Consider the following 23308-nt stretch of genomic DNA (forward strand, 5'->3'; position numbering starts at 1 on the left):
AATACAATTTAGTACCAGAAGATATAAAGGTGATAACAGTAAGTAGCCGCTGGCAGAGAGTCATACAAGGAGGTGAATGTTATCCAGTCATTCTATATAACAATATTTACTTGATGTTCAGGAAAACACAAACATTTCACCTTCAGTGTTTAAGATGCTGGAAGCTAAGTCTTTATAGAGAACTTTGTAAATTGAAAGAAAAACGGAAGTAGAAGTTGTTTTGAAAATATCTATTTGAAAGGGTCAAAATCACCACCATCACCACCAAAGACAAAGCCAGCTGTGAGGTTTCTGACATGACAGTTTCGGGCTATAATATACGGAATAATCATAGCATTGGCACTTAGCTTGTACCGGGAAAGCTTTCAGAAGTGTCATGATGCAAGTCTGACTCATGCAAACTATGTCCTAAATCCAATGCAAACAAAATTATTCCAAAACATGTAAGGAAAGACAGCAATTGTACGTCTAATACAGGACAAAGTGGCCTCCTGGGCTACACTGCAAGCTCCTCTTAGTTGTAGTCTTTCAGCTATCTTTAGGCTCACCCACACAAACATCTATGCACACAAACACAAACGTAACAGGTCCCAGAGTCTCATTTTATTTAGAGTGAAACTAGCCATCATGCTGGGTGCACCAGCCAGGAGGGAGGTTAATTTTCCTAGCGGATTTCAATAGCCTGAGGCCCAGGGATGCAGGGAAGAAGAGCCCTTGTGTGCTTGGTGTTTCAGTCTTCCTTAAAGCAGATGGTCTGGGGGACTGACAAAGAGACAGACCAGTCTGTTAGTGGGCAGAGAATAATGACTCACGAAGTGACAAGCAGAAAGAGGAAGGAATCACTGTACAGGCACCTATCTCAGGCAGTGGTCCAACCATAAATTATGTCATGTTTTGTTTTGCTTTTCTAATGTGCTGTCATTAAAGAATGAATCTTGAACTACACAAGTAATACAAGTAATGTTACAGATGTTCCACCTGAGCAATGCACAACTTTCAATACTCATCATACCTACAAGAAAAGAGATGCTCAGAGATAAAAAAACTGGAAAAATAGTGAGCTATAACGGATGATAGCCTATAACCAGGTTCAATATTAAGTTATACAGTCCTGTTTGACAATCTAAAAGCTCTTCAGCTTTCTTTATTAATCATTGCTGGGTCAGATTATTACCAGCGCAAACCACAGTCATTCTCAAATCATCTGGGCCTTTCTGCAACTGCCCACTGAAGAATTTTTTTAGTGCTTTTGAAGCCTCCTTCAGCTCTACCTGTAAGTTTTGCAGTACTTACGGATGATCCTAGACAAAAACTGGCTTTCAGAGTTCAAGGTCTGTGTTGGCAAAAGGAAGAGAAAGCTCTACAAATGCTTAGTATTAAGTTTCTCTATATGATCTCCCCACAGTCATAACTGTAAACAACTGGAGAAGCAAACAGTACCCTTCACTGTACCAGGATTGTAAGATACACCTAAATTAAAGCTCATTCAACCTACAGAGGTCGTTATCTTGAGCAATTGAATTGTTGTGATGAACTCACTGACAAGAAATATCTAGAGGTCTTTAGATGAATCTCTGGATCAAATTATAATGCTATTTTACTATCCAGTCTGAAAATAACTAATAGACCTGATATATGAAGTCTAGGGTATATGCTGTACAATCAGTATTAAGGGATACTTTTACTTGTGCACCAGATACTGAAAAGAAATTCCACTTTCCTAACACTGCCCCTGAAAAGCAGCCATAAGAATACTTTAATTCTTCAATTCCCTAACAAAAATGGACAAAAAAGCAGATTCAATAAGTTGTCTCTGCTACTTCTTTTCCTCCTGAACATTCCCTAAAGCCTGTCAAAGAGACTGCTCATGCCTCCTCCAGCTGCCCATTGAGCAGGACCTAAATAGGCACTTCAAGACAAAGGACAAGCAAGACAACATCTGCACCTAAAGAATGGATCAAGGTGTGACAGTGAGCAGAACATCACCATGTTGTGAGCGCTGTGGCTCTGACTGCCTTGCCGTCTTTCCCAGTGAAAAGACAGAGTAGTGAAATAGACAGAATAAGCAGCAAAGACGATCTATCAGAATGCCAGGAGCAAAAATCTAGCAGAAAAGATGAACCTGGGCCCAAGAAAAGATCTGCAGAGAGGAAAAAAATTATTTGTCAGTTCTACCTGCTAGCCCTGCCTGAGACTGTACTGGAGGCCATGAGTTCACAGTACAAAGCAACAAAAGCAGCCTACAGACCTAAGCGCCACATCAATTATCAAGACACTAAACCTGCTTCTCTATCATCACAAGTTCAAAGCAAGTTGGAAACACACCAAGTCCAAACACTACCCTACAGACAGGTAGTCAACTACTCTTGTCCAATGCAATAAGAATAAAAGAATGAAAAACTAAAATTTTATAGAATTAATTAAAATTTGTCTTAAACCACAACTAGCAATGATCAGTCCCATAGGTCTGCAGCACAAAAGGACAACTGTTAATCACAAGTCTTATTTTTAAATCCATGTGAATAGATAGCCTGCATCTTCATATATCACTTCAAAATCCTACTAAAAAGAGACAGACTTGTGACTTCTCATTTCTGTGTCTCAGTTGTGGAAGAAAAACATGTGCATACTTGGCTGCTTCTAGTTGTCCAGGCTGTGCCAGCTTACGCATATCATCTGGCTTGTACAATTATATTCTATTTAATAAACTTGCAGTGTTTGCCTTAATACCTATGTTACCAGATATTGGTCCAGCTGAAAAAGGGTGAATTGCAATGCTGATAAGAAGTGAAAGCAGATGCAGCCAATTTATTAACCCAACTCAAGCAAAACCAAACAAACAAAAAGATCCAAAAGGAGTTGAGGAGACACCCAAGAAGAAATGCAAGTAGCAGCCAGCTTGGTTGGAGACTAGAATGGATTTACAGTAGTTCATTTTGAAGACATCAGGAAAACCAAACCTCAAAGTCCGAAGAAGACAAGTAATGCATCATTGAACACGCCTGTTTGGAGCTGAGTATAGAAAATGCCTAACCATAGTGCTGCCATTCAGTATTACCACTGCTAAGTCTTTTTTGATGCATACTAAAAGAAAGCAATATAGAGAGGTCTAAATATTAGCAATGCAGTTGTTTGAAAAGGACTGTACTTTCAGCAGAAGGGGAATTCAGAGTTACCATAGCAACCACCCACTCTCAAAAGAGGGGAGGGGGAAAAAAGGAAGACTCAAGAACTTCGATGAAAAAAGAAGCTATTGTTAACAGACAATACGCACAGATGCTAGGTGATAAGGACATGGCTGCACTTAAGTGGAACAAGACAGGGGAATTATTAGATAAATAGGCTTTGTTTTTAAATGGGTAAAATCACACAAGCCTGACTTTGTTTACTTCACCCCCTCAGAGTGCAAGGACTCTGGATCAGCTTGTCATCTGTTTATGTCTTTAAACTGGTTTCATTTTGTGCACAGCTGGCTAAAGTGTCCAAGGAGGATTCTGCAACAATCCCTTCCTTTCTCCCAAATATTTCTGTTAACCAAAAAGAAAGCACATTTTGTATCAGAGATTATATGACCATGAAATACTAGCTGAGTAATATATGAAGGTCTTTATGTCCGTGCCCTCAATAACTGTTGTACCATGGCTCATACAAAGACTAGGCTACTGTTTAAGTCTTCTACTCCAGTGAACAGCGATGAGGAAGTTGTTATTCAAGGCCAACTATACTGATAAACATCATGACAGTATAAGGAGATGACCCCAAATATTGAAACGTTGCATTTCTTTCCATGGTGTGTAATAAACAATCTCTTTAGCAGCAACCATGGTACAGGCTTAAAAAAAACCCCACAAAACAAAACCAAAAATCTGCCAATATTGCATCAAGGACATAAACTGGCAGGACACCACTCAATTCAGAAATCCTGAGGGCAATCTAAAGCACTCTAGTTAAATAACGACAGCATCGTGCCTTGTGCAGTGACACAGTAATGACATAGGACATATTAATTTCTGCAGTTACTGAAAGATTTAAAAGTCATGAAACAGATCACAGCAGTTTTATTTTTTTATGTGGCTAACTGTATATTGACCACAGATAAGAAAGTCGGCATAAAGTACTCTTGCTCATTACAAAAGTCACTGACACTAGGTATTAGACCTTACTAATGTCTACTTTTTGCTTCTAAAATGTATTAATACTATTTTCCTTCCGGCTTTGCAGTATTTAAACAGCTAGTTTCCTTTAGTTACTGTGACTCATGGCAACAGTGGAAATCCAGCTTTACAGATGGATGAGAAAAACAGGAGCAATTAAAACAAAGAATGCTGAATATTTTCTAAAATAGCTTGTACCAAATTTAGAGGTATGTTTCAGTGAAGCAACGCCTTAGACATCTCCTCAAATAAAGACAACACTATCAGGAGTCTTACACTTGACTTACGTTAGAATAGAATTTTATTGCTCATCTCTTATTTGCAGATTACACTTGCCTGCACTAACTGATGATCCACACCTCTTAAACAGAAATTGCTCACAAGGAACTTCTGGTAAATGTTACTGTCAGTACTGCAAATTTTAATCAACTGGTTCTAAAATCATATTCAGAAGCATGGAGTTGGCACGCTCTCTGTGGATGGGGCTGGGATCTTTATCACGTTGGCAAATATCACTTTCCAGATCAGTCAGGAATTAGAAGTCAGCTCATTAAATATATGCTCAAAGGCAATACACACTCACACATGTATATATACATGCATATATATGCAGACATACATACCTACGTACACGTACAGGCAAGCCGCTGTTCAAATACTAAGGGAATTTCAGGGATGACTCCTGCAATGACCACAGAGGTACACACACAGACACACACACGTGTTTAGCTTCCCACTGACACTATGAGGGCAGTCCTAGGCCCACCCAAAGGGCTACAAAGGCCTGTGATTACCAGCACAGGTCAGGTAAGAAATTCCCATACGCATGTGCCAGGGACAACTTTACTAAGATGATGTGCTTCTGCCTAAGACTAGGCTCCAAACTAAGCCAGGGAACACTGCACAGAGTTACTTGAGTGAGATTCATTAGTTGCTCTGCCTCTCACCTGCCTCCCCACACCCCTCAACAGATGCTAGAACAGCTCTGATGCCAGGCAGTGAACACCAGTTTTTACCTCAGCCCTTCTCATCTCTCCCTATATCAGAGAGGAGAGATGGGAGAAGGGCTGAATTGGCTAGTAGCCCACTTCATTGCAGATTAAAAGCCAAACTGATTTTGTATGAGCACTGAGGTACCTATAAATACCTATTCTGGTATCTAAAGACATGCACAGATCTTCATAGAATCATAGAATAACCAGGTTGGAAGAGACCCACCAGATCATTGAGTCCAACCATTCCTATCAAACACTAAACCATGCCCCTTAGCACCTTGTCCACCCATGCCTTAAACACCTCCAGGGAAGGTGAATCAACCACCTCCCTGCGCAGCCTGTTCCAGTGCCCAATGACCCTTTCTGTGAAAAATTTTTTCTTAATGTCCAGCCTAAATCTCCCCTGGCGGAGCTTGAGGCCATTCCCTCTTGTCCTGTCCCCATGTCACTTGGGAGATCTTGGGAAACCTGCAGACATCAGACACATATGCCCACTCTTATGCTTCACTCCACCAAAGAATACGGTCATGTGCAATTTTACTAATCTATACTGGGTTAAAACATGGAAAGGAACCACTACCAGTCACAGGCAACCCCTGCCCTTGTTCATTACCACCCAACATAGCCTCCTCCCACACTCTCTGGAAATGGGGAAAAAGTAAAGTAAGAATCTGGTTATCTTAAACCTATAACCCTTGCTGGACAACTTGCCTGCTCTCAGCATTGCCTTAACTTTCAAGCCTCAGAGAAACAATACATTCGTTATCACCAGAATTATGTCCAATGAATCAAACTCTCAAAGGCTTCACAGTTACTCACAGAAGGTTTAAATATATAAAATCAGCCAGTGGTTGTCTTGTGTTCTCCGCATTCTTCCCACCTCCCCTCACAGCGTGAGCTATTTGCGAACAAAAATACAGTGACATTAAATTGTACAATATACTTACAGCCAGATACATAGCTGCATACACACTTAGTGCTGCTTCTTTGGATGGGAATGTCTTTCTGGCTTTCATGACAAGGTCTGGATTTCCAGTACAGGCATGTACACTACTGATGAACTGCGTATACTGTTTACATCCAAGTGCTGTATAGTTGGGCTTACAAAGTGCAAGAAAATGTGGTGCAAGATTCCCTGTTACTACTTGTCCAGCATTTACAAAGATGTCCGTAGCGAACAGTCCAAATGCGTAAATTCCTAAAAAGGGAAACAAAAAGTTAAATTTCCTGACAATTTCACTCCAGTGCAACACATTATAGTATTTAGCATAGTAATACACCAGCTCCTTCCATTTAATAACATGAAAAACCCTCAAGTGTATTGTACCCTAGAGATGCTTTCCTGTACAACCACAGCAGCAACACTGCAATACACTTGCGCACCTGATCTCTCTCCATCCTCCACAGGAGCACAAGCCTGATTTCCTAAGTCCCCTAGTCATGAATCTCCACTGTTCAGGGTAGTTAGCTATACTGGTACCTAACTCTTGCCCATGCTTACTAAACAGAAGTGACAAAAGCAAATTCTTCACCCTGTAAATCTGCTTGAGAACCAAGGAATTCAGGCCCTGATGGAGAAGTAACTTGAAAAGTCATCATAACATACGCTGGACAAGCATCTCCTTTTCCCTTGCAGCTGTAAAGAAGCTGAAATACTGAATAATTCAATATTGCAATACCCGAGTTGTCTTCATCTGCCTTCTCCTGGGTGCATATCTATGCGTGGCATATTAATCGTGATATTAACACTGAGCTGAAGATCTACATATTTGAGGATCTACTTATGCTAAAGAGTTTTTTATCAGATATATAAACAAAGTATTAAGCACGTATATTGTTCATCAGAATGGAAATGCATGTTTTCGATTACTTAAAAGAAAACAGTTTTCCACTATTCCAAGGACCCTTTCTATCCTTTTGGAAGCAGAAAGTGAGCTCTGGAAGGAAATGCAAACACAACACCCTGAATGGGAGGCAAAGCCAGCAGGTGTATGTTCAAATTTCACCTGAGCTAAGAGATTTCCTCCTTTATTTCCACAGGCAAATCACCTTACCTTTCCTATATTTCAATTGACTGTGAACACAGTTCTGGCAGTTCCCAACTTCAAGGGGCACCATGAAGGCACAAATGGATGCATACCACAGCAGACAATCCCAAAGAAGCACGCGCATTTCTCAAGGTCAGTTTTTTATTTCAGCAAAGCTAGAGGACCGAGGACGATCCTGCCTGGTCAGCAATGTCCCACTGATGTTAATTTACCCTGAAGAGCTAGACATTGGTGAGCAGTGGATTGTGCCTGGCTGAGTCTCTGCACAGAAGGGCTCTTTCAGCAAGCCCCATGGGTGAGAATTGCCCCAGCAAGGGTGGCCACATCACTTTGTGTGAGCATAAAGGGAAGGGATGCCTCACCTGGTAGAACAGTGCAGAGATCATTGCTCATCTCTTCCCTCCCTCTCAGTTTATTTTTGCTTTGAGCAAGGAGGGCCCACCAAGGAAGCGTAGGCACTGATTACACACAGAGTAAGTGGTGTGGGAGGAGCTTCTCATCATCACTCCCCATCTCCTCTGGACCTATGCAGGACAGTCTCACTCCTAATGACCTTCAGCATTCCAGTGTGACAGCAAGCAACCCGGCTTAGAAGGCAGGGATGGTTGTCACACAAACACTACAAATACAGACACAGCTGCACATTTCCTCCCTCCCCCCTGCAACTGGGGCACACAGAAGGATTAGCTGGCCCAGGGCTTCATTCCTCCAGCTGTTTCTCTTAGATACAGCCGTGAGAAACAAACAACAGGACTGAGCCCACTATGGCACCCCTGCACACATTAAAAAGTAGCATCTGCGAATATACAATAGACATTTTGAGTAGTGGTACTTCTCCCTCCAAATACATGTACAATGAACTAAGCAGAAAGGATGATATCTCATGTCTACTAAAGTCAATGGGGGAGTTAAAGCAGACTTCAGTGGAACATGTATTTTGTACAGTTTTCTACCAGAAATTATGGTACAGTCTCCAGGCTAAGTACCCAAACTGAGCTTTGCTTCAAACACACAGTTATATTGCAATATCTTCAACTTTGGCTGCCATATATGTGCATAACCCAAAGAAAACTATTCACTATAGACATGGCCCAAGGATATCTCCTTTCTCCACCATACATCAGGTCTGCTGGTTGTTTTCCCCTCTTGTGCTCCTAATTTTTCTTATTTTTACTGCTGTTTCTGCAGCTACTCTTTTTTATCCAGACTTCCAAGAAGCCTCATTTGCTACCCAGAAGGAGAGAACCTGAGTTAATACTACACATGTAATGTTGTATTGTTGTATTGTTATCTGTTATCTGTTGGCTTTTCCCAAGTCAAAATTAAGACATAATTAATCACTCTCACCGTTCAGAAAATGAAAGCATTAATTTTGCTCATACCAAGGAATCTGATGGTCCTGCGCACCAGTGGATTTATATAACAACAGTCTCCAGTTAATATTGTTTTTTCTTGGTTTTCAAAATCCTTTGTAGCTAACTGTAGACAAAACACTGCAGTTTCTCCAACGATAATCTTAGGGAAGGAGAAAAAAGGGGAGAGAAATGGCACATCAGATTACAACAAGTAAAATATACTAATATTTACAAAGATGGCTATCTGAAGTTAAGGAAATAAGACCAAACCAAGCACAAAAGACAACATGAGTGAACCAAGTTCTATGTGTTAATCTTCTTAAAAAGGAAATATGGCTTGATTTACTTTATCTGTATCAAAGAGAATGAATTTCTATAACCAGGGCTTGGAATTGACATAACATAACCTAGTTTTCAGGATGAGGGGAAAGAGAAAGGAAGCCATGAGTTCAAGAAAAACAGATCGCATAATGCACAAGATTTGGACTAAAGTAGCTTTCCCTGACACGCAGCACTTCACAGGGTTAGTTCAAAATTTTGGACCATGGTAGAGCAGGGTGAAAAAAAATAATTAAAAAATAAAATAAAATTCACAACAGAGGTCTTGTTCACATCAGAGGATTGGTTTGCCAAGAGCTACTTAACAGGGTTTGATTCATGTTTTGCCATCTAAGTTTATTAAGTCCGGCTTTAGCTTTGTTCCTCACGCTTGAACGAAGTGTCACCACTGATATTTGAGCATTAAGCATGGCTTGTTTCACATTCACCATACCAAAACGAATAAAGTTCCATGCCTACAGATCATTCACATTACATTTGGTGAAAAATAAAAAAAAAAAGAAATAAAAAAAGAAAAATATAGACTTTGAATGTAAAGTCTAAGATACGTGTTTACCTGTACAGCAAAATATGACCTTTAATTTACTCGTGACAGTTATGGCATTGAGACTTAATAGCCAAGGCCAAGCCTTAAGGGTGTATCTGTTTACACCTACGATACTGAAGCTTTAGGGCAGGTAGTACACAAAAAAGAGCAGTGCAGAAAAGTCAATTATTGACCACTGTACTCCTGGAACTTAAAGATAAGCCCTTTTCCACTCTTCTATATGAAAAGCAGTAAAGCTTCTTGACAGGTACATCACACTTTGATAAACAGGAATGAAGAACAGCAAACTGAAGTCAGCAAACTACACAAATACAAGAAATAATGCCATCAAATGTGATTCACTGCCTAGGTTTTTCTAAACCTTTGACCTAAAAGGAAGTTACGAACCTTCTCATATATCACAGTAAGTCAGAAGCATTCTACACACATCACTGGTTACAACAACAAAACACTACACATAAGGAGGAAATTCATGATGAATGGGTGGTGAGGCACTTGAACAGGTTCCCCAGGAAGTTATGGATGCCCTGTCCCTGGAGGTGTTCAAGGCCAGGTTGGATGGGGCTTGGGCAGCCTGATCTAGTGGGAGGTGTCCCTGCCCATGGCAGGGGGGTTGGACTTCGATAATCTTTAAGGTCCCTTCCAACTCAAACCATTCTATGATTCTATGAAAAAAACATGGGTGATGTCTCATAAGCAGAGTTATCAATGAAAAGAATGCAATTAATGACCTTAGTTATTTGTACATCTATACAGATGACTTTGGGATAAATTGTGACACATAGAGGAGGAAAACGCTTTCATAAATAATGTGGCACACATTACAAAAATAATAGTGGTGGCAAGCATGTAAAAAGCAAAATTCAGTTTGTCACAGAGTCATCATCTATTATTTTAGACTGGCTTCAGATCCTAGTGAAATTTTTAGATAAAACAGAAATTTCAATACTTGAGCTAACAAGCATTCTCTCTTTACTTTCATACAAGCAAATTTTTGGCATACTGAGGTCAATTCCTTCATTTATAATTAATAAATGACTGATACACATATGAAGTGTAACTCAGCCTTGAATTCAAGGTCATCAAACTTATGACAATGATAATGAGAATTCAGTCCAATGATCCCGAGAGCTGTCATGCAAAAAACTAACAAAACCACATTTTTAATATGATTCATAAAGGTGGCAACTGAAACACTGAGATTTTTACTGTGAGTCACAGTAACTCCCCTTTTTCCTCTGGAATAATGAAATGTCAAGGACTAGGTAACCTGAACACAGTCAGATTCTTCATTTAACTGATTATTTTATTTTATTTTATTTTATTTTTGCCAAACTATAAATTTCAGTAAAATTATTGCATATTTCCAGACTCCAGAAAAAAAAGCAGAATCCAGCACAAGGGAAGCATCTTTGATATACAACACTCAACCTCTTGCAAGAACACAGAGAGAAAGCTTGCCAGCAAGCTCAACTCTCCAGCTCTCATCAGAGTCTCTGAATCTGCTGATCCAGGAATACAGGTTCTTCTTTTCAGTTGGTAGAGAAGCTGGAGTAACAAATAGGAGAACTGCTCATTCAGTTACAAGAAAGAAGACCCTCACTTCCAGCAATCTGTCTTCATGAGCTGCATTGATGTCCTTGCTGCTGGCAACAATTTTTCCATGTTAAATTTTTCCATCTTTGGTGGTGACTGGCTTGAAGAACACAATCTCCTCCAAGAATTGGGGGGGGGAGCATTCAAGTTCTTAGTTGATAAATAATCTTAGTATGAGTATGCAAGGGTAAGAATGATGCAGAACTCAGCTAAAGACAAAACTTCTGCTACACTAGGCCTACTACTCTACCCTCAGAAGTATTCAGACTGGGATACGCCACTGAGCACAACAGGCATTCATCTCTACACTTCTGTGGCTTTACTTTGATAGAATCCTTCTGGAATTTGGCAATAAATAAAGGTTCTGTATTTTTCTGTACTGACAGCTTAGCTAAAGCTGTTCTCCTTCCTCCATGCTTCAGTACAAGCACTGCTCATCTTAGTAATCAGCCTATTGATGTTTCAGAAATGCAATCTTTTTCAATCTCTTTAAGCCCCAGGAGAGATTCTGTTTCCCAGAACAATTCCTTCCCTTTCTTCTCTCTGACACACTGGCAATAATCAGCTCTCCAGGGCCCTGGAACAGGAAGGTGATCTCTCTTCCTCTTTACCATGATTTGCATGCCTGGTACGTTCCAAGAAGGAACAATTTCTGTATTCCCTCTGGCACAGGGGGACTGCCATCACCCCTTCCACTGCATGAGTGAGAGGCAACCAGTCAACAAATGACATTTAATATAACAGGATTAGTTGCGAACTTCTTGGCCAAGTCTTGGGACAAGAAGTTTTTAGAATGTTCCAAAACTGACAGCAGAGGACTGCAGCGGAGCATTTGAAAGCTCTGACAACATAAAATTTTAGACAGACCTACCCTATTTCAGGGATAGAAATATAACTTGCAATGAAAAAAGCACGGCTATTAGAAGCATCTGTTATCAACATCCTTCTCTCTAAATTGGAGAGATATGGATTTGGTGGGTGGACAAGGAATTGGTTGGATGGTCTCATTCAGACAGTAGTGGTCAAAGACTCAATGTCCAGATGGAGATTCATGACAAGTGGTGTCCCTTAGGGGTCCATACTGGGACCAGTGCTGTTTAATATCTTCCTCAGTGATAAAGGCAGTGAGATCAAGTACCCTCAGCAAGTTTGTAGATGACATCAAGCTGACTGGTGTAGTTGTCACTCCAGAAGGATGGGATGTCATACAGAGGGACCTGGACAAGCTGGAGAAGCAGGCCTTTGTGAACGTCATGAGGTTCAACAAGGCCAAGGGCAAGGTCCTACGCCTGGACCAGGGCAATCCACTATTTCAATACAGGATGGGGGATGATGTGATTGAGAGGAGCCCTAATGAGGTAGACTGGGAGGTGTTCATGGATGAGAAGCTTAATATGAGCTGCCAATGTGACCTCACAGCCCAGAAGACCAACCATATCCTGTGCTGCATCAAGAGAAGCGTGGCCAGCAGTTCGAGGGAGGTGATTCTGCCCCTCTACTCTGCTCTCGTGAGAGCCCAACTGGAGTACTTTGTCCAGTTCTGGAATCCCCAATATAAGAAGGATATGGAACTGTTGGAACAGGTCCAGAGGAAGGCTACAGAGATGATCAGAGATGTGGAGAACCTCTGCTATGAGAGCAGGCTGAGAGAAGGCTCCAGGAAGACCTTATAGCACTTTCCAGAACCTATAAAGGGCTACAAGAAAGCTGTGGAGGGACTTTTTACAAAAGCATGTAGGGATAGGACAAAGGGGAATGGCTTTAAGTTGGAAGGGGGAAGATTTAGATTAGACATTAGTAAGAAATTCTTCATGATGGAGGTGGTGAGGCACTGACACAGGTTTCCCCGGGAAGCTGTGGCTGCCCCATCCTTGGAAATGTTCAAGGACAGATTGGATGAGGCCTTGAACAGCCTTGTCTGTGGGAGGTGTCCCTGTCCATGGCAGGGGTGTTGGAACTAGGTGATCTTTAAGGTCCTTTCTAACCCAAACCATTCTATGATTCTAACAGGATTATACTAGCTTAGATCCTCATTCAGATTTCTTAAGAATGATTCATAATACAATTATTAGCTCACAGATATTTTAACAGCTGTTAAAAGCAGAGGCCATCCTCCCCTAAGGCTGAGAACACCTTCGACACACAACTACAGCATGTACAGTGTAAGGAAAAGAACAATTTTCACCTGAAGACTAACAATACAAAGTACAGGCTTTTCAGTATTCTAAGGAATATATACATATAAATAATCTTCATTGTCCTTAGCTAAAAATGCAGTATACACAACCATTACAAGAAGGAGCAAGAGAAGAATGATTGCCTTATGCGCATCGGCCTAAGCTCTGACAGGCAGTGGTCAGATCCTTGTTCTACTACAGCTTCACTACGTAACCACACGGAAGGCCCTTATTTGTGGTTCATGATATAAACCGTAACAGGAATAATACAAAAAATCACCCTATGTAAACATATTTAATATTAAATACATAGTTCATAACCAGTATTTTCTTTTTCTGGAAGCATGGAAAAGAAACATTAACCAAGCAAAATCTAAATTACAGGGAAAGTTCTCGTAACAATCTCCATGGCAATTGTATCCTGTCTGCAATGCGACAACCCATCTAACAGCCAGGAACAGAGTTTGCAAGGGGTGAGATCTAAAATAAATACTACTTGTTGCAACTCTTAGCTCTCAATTAATTTATTAGCTGATTGTTTTTCATGGTGTTCTTGTACGAATAACGTATTTATTGCCAGCCACCCAGCCCCAATCCCTTTCCATCTTTTCTGCACAGGATACCTACACTATTTAACACACATTCCCTATACTGATTCCTTCCTCCCAAATAAGTTCATTTTTTTCCTTGTATTAGTCATTTTTCTGAATCCAGGCAAGCTGTTCCTAGTTTTAGCACTGCATGTCAATTTAGAAATCTAATTTGTCCTTCCTAAAATCATCCATCCAACATATTCTTAACTTGATTCTAAATTCTGAGCTCTTTTTCAACTTGAAATGTCAAAGCTGACTCATTCCAAGTATTAGAGCTAGAAGAGCTCTGACCTTGCTGATTTTGCAGTAAACTGAGTCCATAAACAAACTTCTCCTAGTGTCACCTATGGTTTACAGCAGCCAGCACCTGTGTAAATAAATGACCTTAAATCTGCACTTCTGAAATACTAATGAGGTTTATTTTACTAACTTCTCATAAATGACTTGTCTTAACTTCCTACAAATACACAGGATTCGAGTAAGAATTAAATGTTCATTTGGATGACAAGATATCCGAGGGTATATTAGTGTCCAAGGGTATATTAATGTATTTAAACAAGATAAATACTGACATTTAAGGTTAAAAATCTGTATTTGGGATTAGGAAAGAAACTACTGTGTAGACATTCATAAATCTCCCCAGCTAACACCTACTTTAGAGTATACAAATGTTCACAAAATGTTTTGTACGGGCCAGGGAATGTGGTAGAATACACGATTCCCTCTCTGCCAATTCTCAGGGTTATGTTGTAGCTACAGCAACCGCTCAGATAGATGAGTAACACTGAAAAGCAGTTACTGCATTAAAAAGACTACTAAATATTCATCCATGTTCTGAACTTCTTAATTTAAGAACAGTTGACAATACTGTGCACTGTAATTTCTCATCTCTCTTCATTCATCGTATCAGCCTCATTTAGGCATGACTGGAACCTTAACCAAGGTTTCTGTGAGACCCTCTGCAAGAAATAACATAGCAAGTGATTGTCCCTTTGGAGAATGAGCATCCCAGGCAGTCCACAGCTCTGCTTTTGTCTCTAGAATGAGCTTCCTCATACTTCCATATCAGGCAGTAAGGGAAGCTAGGAACTGGAGCTAAAAGTCTTGGGGATGATCTCTGTATCTCTAGGCAAATTGTTATCATTTAAGTTGCATGGCTTCCCCATTCATTTCGTTTATGAGTTCCCACTTCAAAAGTGTGGGGTAGATTTTGTTTGAAAATATAGCTTACATAGACTCTGTTGTTCCTGGTTTTATCTCATCATCTTAACTTTTATAGCAAGACCGTGCTCTATTTTTGCCATATTTCCCCTTTAAAAATGCCATCAATATACCACATAGCACAGTGGTCTCTAGAGTTTGAAAAATCTAGAAGCATAAACCTCGGACGCTAGTGATGCTGTAGATAAACTCCACTCTCTGCTTTAAGCTAAAAGTTCTGTGTGAGGTTACAGCCCTGACAGGAAAAGCAGCAACAGTATTTCCAACAGCAGCGATTTCAAATTCATTATGCAGAGCTTTCCCTTGGGGCCATTTTCTTGGTGTTTTTCTCCTACTCATTGCTTCTTGCTTGTTTAAACTGACAGCAAATGCGTCAGTTGATTTTTACAGAAGTACATTTTCTATAGTAATAAATGACCAGTAGTTTTGAGGAAAATGAAAAAATAAATTCCAGATAAATCTGCCTGCCATTGATTAAAAATAAAATATTCCCCCTTGTGTTCACCACAGACATATAAGCCCATACTGCATAGCAGCCTCTGAAGCTCTAGAGAAAAGATGTGAAAATTTATTTTCCAGAGAAAGATGAGAAAAAAAAAATACTCAGCCTTTTTTCTCCAGTAAATTCTGTTCTAAAAATATGTATTCTCAATTGTTTGAGAAAAATATCAAAATTTTAAGAGTTCTTGGTATATATTTGGTCATAGCCATTAACAAAAGCAATATAAGACAATATTTGACTATATTTGACTATAATCTCTTTTACTTATTTCACTGTAGTGCAGAGTATGTCTATATGCTACTAAACACCAGCGTTACTTCTGAGAGGGATAAATATTCTTAACTGTTCTTTGTAATAAATTGTACAGATAGCAAGTACATAACAATGGTAAAGGTTGCCCACTACATGAAGGATTCATTGCTATCTGAAAGCAAGAGGCACCATAAAAACAAAGCATTTAAAAACGAGGAGTTTCAAGTGAACCCTGGAGACATAGACAACTTCATCATTCACTGTATTATCCTCATTCATAACACATGACAGAAAAACTGAAATATTTTTAAATACCGTATCTCTAAAGGCTTCCTTTCTCCACCCCCTCCTTATTTTTATTTCCCCCCTCCCCAACTGAGCTATTGGTTGTGTATGCAAATGGTGTCTCCTCTAGAGCACACCTGTGCTACCCAACAGGTAAAGCCTCTGCACAACAGCACCCTCACCAGGGCTGGAATCACACAGTTCTAGAGCAAAGTTGGTTACGTAAAAGATGATTTTAAGAAACAGTTGCCAGAACCTTGCTACTCTGACAGTAACTAAGAAAAGGCCCTTGTGCCATCACCACAGAGTGCAAGAGGGCAAGTCTTGGTGCGTGGCAGCAAGTGTTGTGTTTAGAATAGAATCACAGAACCATAGAATAGTTTGGGTTGGAAGGGACCTTAAAGATCATCTAGTTCCAACCCCCCTGCTATGGGCAGGGACAACTCCCACTAGATCAGGCTGCCCAAGACCCCATATTTAATGCTCTGCAACAGAAGCAGAGGGGTGAACAAGTCTTGACAGGCCCATTTCCTTTGCATTCAGCGAGCTTCACCCACTGTGCTTGGCATTACATCCCCTACTCGCATCTACTAAACCCTTTACATCACTGTGAGATGAAGATTATCCCGCTGCTCTGCACTGCAGTTCTCCAGGAAATTAGAAATGGCCAGGACACTAGGAAAACAAATTCAGTAATGCTAACATGGCAGTCTGGGGGCCAAGTACGTGTCTAGCACCTGGCTCTGAAACTATCTAACTGCTGGCACAGTTTCACACCACTGAGACAAGCATTCTTGGTGAACACACTCCAAGAGGCAGTAGAGAACAGATGTCAGTGAAAACTCTTGCCCAAGCACCAGCTTTCCCAGTTTTGAAAAATAACACACAAAAGCTAGGAAAAATATTAATCTAGAGAAAACTACCTGAAGTAACAGGACCTGATTGACAGGCCTGAAATGATATGTATGACCCATGGATGATTCGTAATCCATTGCTATGTGTATGGTTCAGTCTGTAACTTTCCACATCGCTATCATCAATAGAGTTGTACTATGCCATTTCTAATACATAAGAGTGTGAGAAAGTGTTTCATTATCACTAGAATTGTTTAGTGTGAAAGAGAGAGGAGCTGGACAGGAAAGTTGTGTTTCTACAGCTCCTTAGCTTAAAGATAGGAAATATCCAGCTGCTTCCTCCTCTCCTGGGGCCCTGGCCACATTCCAGGAGGAAGGGAGGTGCAGTAAGCAGCTGGAGCCAGACTCTGCTTTTTGGGTCGATGTAATTTTTTTTGTTCAATGGTATAAAGGCTAAGCCCCTCAGAGCAAAGGGTGGGGAAACCTCAGCCATGGGATGCACCGCATAGTTTCCCAATTGCCTTTCTCCAGTTCCTCTCTGCAAAAAATGAAAGAACCCCCCCTCCACCAGTGACTGTGGATCTGGATGATATTAAAGCAATTGGTGATGTATTTCTCTTAATCACTGTACTTATTCTCTTACGCTAATGATTAAACACATTGATTTTACAGGCTGTTACTATTAATTTGTAATCGATCACTACTAATCATTTCTCTTATTTCTCACTGTAATAACTTGAGTAAAACTTGACTTCACTGAATCTGGGCCCTTATGATGATTTTTGCTAAAGACTCCTGAGTATTTGAGAGTTTGGGGCTTTTATGACGGTCTGTTTTTCTAAGAGCTCCTTGATCTTTGCTGAAAGCCCCTCCTTTGTGGCAAAACAACATCTAAAAAACCCAGTAATTTTGATTGGAAAATGATGAAGGGGAAGAGAAAAGAGTTAATTCAAATCTGCCTTCTAAAGGCATCAGTTCACATTTCAGAAGGTAAAAGTTGCTTCAGGCTGAAATATTCTTAATAGGGTTCTTATAATAGGGAATTCATATAGGTTTTAAGTTGTTCTCGTTTTGTTTTTACAAAATCAAGGATGCTATTATGCTGTTTCCCAGCTCCACACTTCACTCTACAAACACACCTCGTTAGGCAGATGAGTTGTAATATGACCAGAGATCAACTAATTTGAGTCTCCTGATCCTCAAGAGATACATGGAAAAGGTTGTTGTCACATAATTATTTCATTGGGAACTCTGAAAGGGAACTTTACATCAAAATTTCTCTTTTTTTTCACATGCTTAGCTTCAACCTTTGAAACACTACAATATTTGCAAAGGAAAACCAAAATGTTCAAAGCCCTATAACATATCTTCCCCACTGGAAGATGAATTCCATACAGCATGTTCAGATCTGCACACAGCTGTATCAAGGAAGTCTTCCATTGGACTTCAAGTGATACATACGAAAAAATCTGTGGTTCCTTATGGCCTGGCTTTGGTTTCTCACTTTGTTTCTCACCTGTTCAAGAAAATAGTACTTTGTTCTGTTTGTTGGGGGATACTCATTTCTCAGCCCTTCTGCACACGTTGAAGACATTATTCCTTGATAAGCACAATACCAATGCTTATGATACTCAATTCAATGATCATTTCCAACTGCAATGTTACTTTATGCTGAAAACTTTAGGTGATCTACATAACTGCACTTTTCTACCCAGGATGAATATTCAATTGCAAAAAATCAACATAAACGGTCTTTCATCCCTGTCTGAATAAAAACTGATCACATAAAAGGCATCTCTTAAAGATTCTGGTCACAAAGTAGTGGTTTTACAGTCAGTATATGACTGGAGCCAACAGTTCTCAGAGGCTCAGAGGAAGGAGAATATGTGAATTTCCTGATTTTCACACTGGCTTGCTTCTATCTCCCTTCTACTCAAGGCCAGCCACATTTTACATTACATTATTCCTGAGATCAGTTCAAGGAAAGCTACTTTCACTGAAATACCATCATCAACTGAAACTGGAGGACCAAACACTGTATCAATATAACTACTCTGAGTTTTAATATAACTATGAGAAAAATAGGCTACACACATGATTAATACCTGCAAGATTCCACAGAAAAGTGTTTTCTGGATTTTTGTTGCGAGACACAAAATATGTGTGTTTGCAAAACATACACATGTAAGTGGCTTTCACTTACATTTGTAACTGTCAATTAGTATTTGATTCACAGTGACAAATTTAAGTAGACTGCTCAATTAAAAAATTCTATACTTCTTCATCAAAGATTATGTTCACAATAAAATGGCCTTCTTTGAAAGCACATAACTAGCTCCACTCTTATTATAATGGCCTCTGTATAAGCATCTCTACCTTTACAATTATCTTAGGCTGCACTATAATTGCCAACCCACCAAATACATTAAGGTCATTATCTTTTTCCAATTGAAATCAGAGATTCCCCACTAGATTCAACAGGGGCTGACTGGATTAATATTGAAAACCTATGGCACTCTAGATTAAGAGCAAAGCTTTATTCAAAGCCATGAATGCCATCCTAAGAAGATAATACCACAAAACTAGGAAGCCACATCAACTTCACAGGGAAATAGTACTAAATATTTGGGAAAGAGGTTTAACACATCAGATAAATCAGAAATAAAAGTCCAAAACTGTAATGTCCATTCCTAAACATTTAACTGGAAAGTCATTCCTCTTATGTAATACTTTCTAGTCTTCACATTGTGAGCACTACTGCAAAGGCTCCAGGTGTCATTGAAAAAAAAAAGAGTTAAAAGCACTTTAAGAGCCATTCCATGGGGAGCATCCGCTCTAGAGCTATGACTTGATTTTGAGCTGTCTCGCATTGGGGTTACTTGTGTGCAATATGTACATTCAGCATAAAACCAGCAGTAAAACTACTGAGTAAAAAACCCTGACAGTTTTAATTCCCATTTCTAGTGCCTATGAAAGCCAGGAAACAAATGACCAAATAAAAGCTTTCAAAGGAGAAGCAGAAAATGCAACTTGCATTCACACTTCAGTAACACAGTTAGAATGAATAAAACCATGGCTTGATCAATAACTTATGAAGCTTCACTGACTTCAGGCAGACCCATGATGTTACTCCCAGAATAGTCACTAGAGGTGCTGGACAGTGAGAAAAGATCAGAAATAAAGAGATCAGATGTCCCTCTTCCAGACACTCCACAAACAACTAGTAAGCCCAGATACAAAGCAATCTGTGGCCATTCACCTGCATCCCTTTTCTCAGACTTGAAAGCTATAATTTCAGTGTGCAACTATTTCTCCTTAAGAATGTTATTATAATAAATTAATATACTGAAGTGATGTTTATTAGAAACAGAATCTTAATGAAGGCACAGAAGTGGGAGCAGAGAACCTTTCATGAGCATCAGAAGCTTTAATAATTACTTACCTCTTTTCTTAACAATGAATTAGCCAGCAAGCCTTTTCACAGAACATTATATAGGAGTAGCATATCCTGTTTGTCTTTATTTGATACGTACAAATGTAGAAAGATCAGTTTGATACTGACTCTGTATATCCTGTAGATCAAATATGGGGCATTTACTTTATGGTTTTCTGCAAATATGATTCGCACCCCTCCTGTCACTCTTTCAATGTCTATTTTACGGCTCCTGCCACAAATCCAGATGGCTGCAGATGTGCAGCTGGCAACACTATGTTGTCTGACCCTGTTTAGGAGTTTACACAATGCAGTGCTTGAATTAAGAGGAAGTCCGAAGTACTCTCATTAGCACAGCATCCAATGAGCTGAAAAAGGAGCAGTAGGAGTGAGAAATTTCAGCAAAAAAATTCCTAGTACAGGAAATGCCTACAAGACAGAGAGGGGATTGTATACTTTGCTGTGAAGACAGCAGAGCATAAAAACAGCTCTCTTGGCCGTGCAATGGTATTCTGAAAACTAATTGCAAAGTCTATAGGCCAAAGTAAGGCCAGCTACTCTTCTTCAATATGTGACTGTAACTCCTTCCACACACGAAACAAGGCCTAATGGTTTACATTAACAAGGATCACCTCCTTTACACTGAACTATAAAATAATAGTGAACATGCTGCTGGTTTTATCAAATACCTTCAAAAAAGCTCAAGCGGTGAGAGCAAGTGTTTTAAGCATGAATGAGTCTATTTAAAAAATTTAGATCTTGTGAAGCTTTGACACTGGCTATCTTCAAAGGGCAGACTGTGTTAGAGCTGGCATTTGGTCTTCTCTGTGGAGATAATAAGGGCTTATTAGATAAAATACATAATTGTTATGTAAATCTATGAAGATATATTGTGTTTTTAACCAGTGCTGAATGTAATCTCTCATTATTTCAGTAACTTAAATTATTATTAGAAAGAGAAGTTCCAAGTATGCTGTGTTGAAAAGTGCTTTCACACGTTTGGTGATATGATAACCTTTCAGGTATTCTGATGTGATGAGCTAATTCTTTCAGGCATTATTTTTTTTGCCATTGACATTCAAGGTTAAAAACAATGTGAACTAAACTGTGGGTACAAATCAACCATGACTATTTTCTGTCAGCACATTGTATATACACACTTGCATATGTAAACATATTGAGTTTTTCAAAGAAACAGTCTCTGCTTTATCATTTTCTTCTACTTCTTATCACACAACAAATCAAAATTAACTCACAAACAAAAGCAATACTGAGTAATACTGCAATACCAATGCTTAAAATGAATATGGTTCCATAAAAAGATTCTACCAGCACCACACTCATTCGCATACACTATTCCATCTCAGGAAAGCCTTGCTACTTCAAGTAGCATGAAAGGGTGTGATTAAATCCCACCAAGACCAAGATAATTAATTAACAATTAGTATATAACTAGCTCTTGTATAATAATTTTCATCCACAAATCTCCTGGTGCTTTACAGTGAAGCCTAGTTTCACAGTTAACTACTGGACAGCTAAGCAGTAAAAGCTAAATGTACATCCTGCTTGGGTGGCCAGATCCCTCTAAAAAGGTAAATCCTGATAGAGCTCACAACTCAGCTCTGTACATTCATTCTGCCAGTTGCAGATGTTCATGAACTCCTACATACCCCAAGGTCAGTCTGCCTACAGATCTCATCTGCTGTTGCTAAATGCTCTAGATGGAGTTCCCGTGACTGACTAAAGCGGTGACTTCAGTCATGCGTGAGCACTTGGCAAAGAAGGCAAAGAGGACCACTGTAACAGACGGACTGTCCCCACCACCATTCATACAAGCATGCTTGTGGCCTGCAGTACAACACAGCACAAGCTCCTCATTCCTCCCTCGGGCTTCTTCGGTGCTCAAACTCATATCTGTGCAGTCTGAATGTACAATGGCAGCAGCCTCAAGCCTGGCCTCATGGCAGAGCCCAGGCACATCCCAACAGGTCCAAGGACAACCTCCACAGGAACAGGAGAGGTAGAAACTGAGCGGTGGAGTGGCTCTGGATACCAAGTTCAATCTATGTAAGTATGATCAAATGACAACAAAGTATGCGAAATGAGATGAATTTACACACAGAACCATGCGCTTCTGAAAACGGCGGGGCTGGACTTCAGACATCAGCCAGGGGAAGTGTGACTGTTCATCAGCAGAGCCGTGTTATGGACAGTCTGTGCACACACTCTGGAAAATCCAAAAAGGTAACAAGTATTGGCCTAAGCCTTTATTAAAGAAGGTCAGGCTGAAGTACTTCACCTCGTGCTCCCACAGGCTGCAAGTTTCACATGGTTGGTTACCGCAGCTCAGCTGACCCGTGATTAACAAATCGTTAAGCGGAATTAATTCAGTCATGTCTGAGCCCTAAATTACTATGGACAGGTCACAGAAATCCCTATTACTACCCAAAATAACTGTACCAGGAAGCTAAGTTCCACTTACTGATCCTAATATTTTATACTTGATTTACAAAGAGGAAAACCACAAACTGACAAAATAAAGTCCTCATAATATTATTTAGAGTTTGAACAACAAAAAAAAGGATGACTCAACCCTTTTACAAACAGCATGAAACCTACATAGAACAATGGGTGTTTCAAAATGTTATGTAGAGGATGGAAAAAGAATGAGAACAGCAGGATACCACTGAGCTGACTTTTGTTCTTGATAGCTTTTAAAAAATTATTATTATTTAGGAAAAAAAAAACAACAAACCCTCTCGTTTAGGAATTAATGCCTTCATACATACTCCTTAATCCTACATGGATGAAAGGCAAGAAGTAATATCTATAGAGAAGGAAAAATACTGTTTGTAAAGAAGAAGGCCCTTAAAACATTGCTATATCACATTTAAAATTGGTTGTACATTAGCAAGTGTAGAAGTCTAATGAAATTTTCACACAAATACATAAAGTAT

The 23308-nt window shown here is 39.7% G+C and overlaps 1 protein-coding gene across 2 annotated transcripts in view; it reads right to left on the reverse strand.

Moving 5' to 3' along the window:
• The window catches only part of PLPPR5 (phospholipid phosphatase related 5), a 64932-nt gene that overhangs the window by 14726 nt on the left and 26898 nt on the right, over positions 1–23308 (reverse strand). For both annotated transcript variants that reach the window (XM_069862221.1, XM_069862222.1), the window contains 2 exons: positions 8580–8712; positions 6097–6347 (listed from right to left, as the gene is read on the reverse strand). In XM_069862221.1, coding sequence (XP_069718322.1) covers positions 6097–6347; positions 8580–8712 — 384 coding nt within the window. The remainder of the gene's footprint in view (positions 1–6096; positions 6348–8579; positions 8713–23308) is intronic.

The sequence above is a fragment of the Phaenicophaeus curvirostris genome, chromosome 8, assembly GCF_032191515.1.
Source record: "Phaenicophaeus curvirostris isolate KB17595 chromosome 8, BPBGC_Pcur_1.0, whole genome shotgun sequence".
In the NCBI taxonomy this organism is placed as follows: domain Eukaryota; kingdom Metazoa; phylum Chordata; class Aves; order Cuculiformes; family Cuculidae; genus Phaenicophaeus; species Phaenicophaeus curvirostris.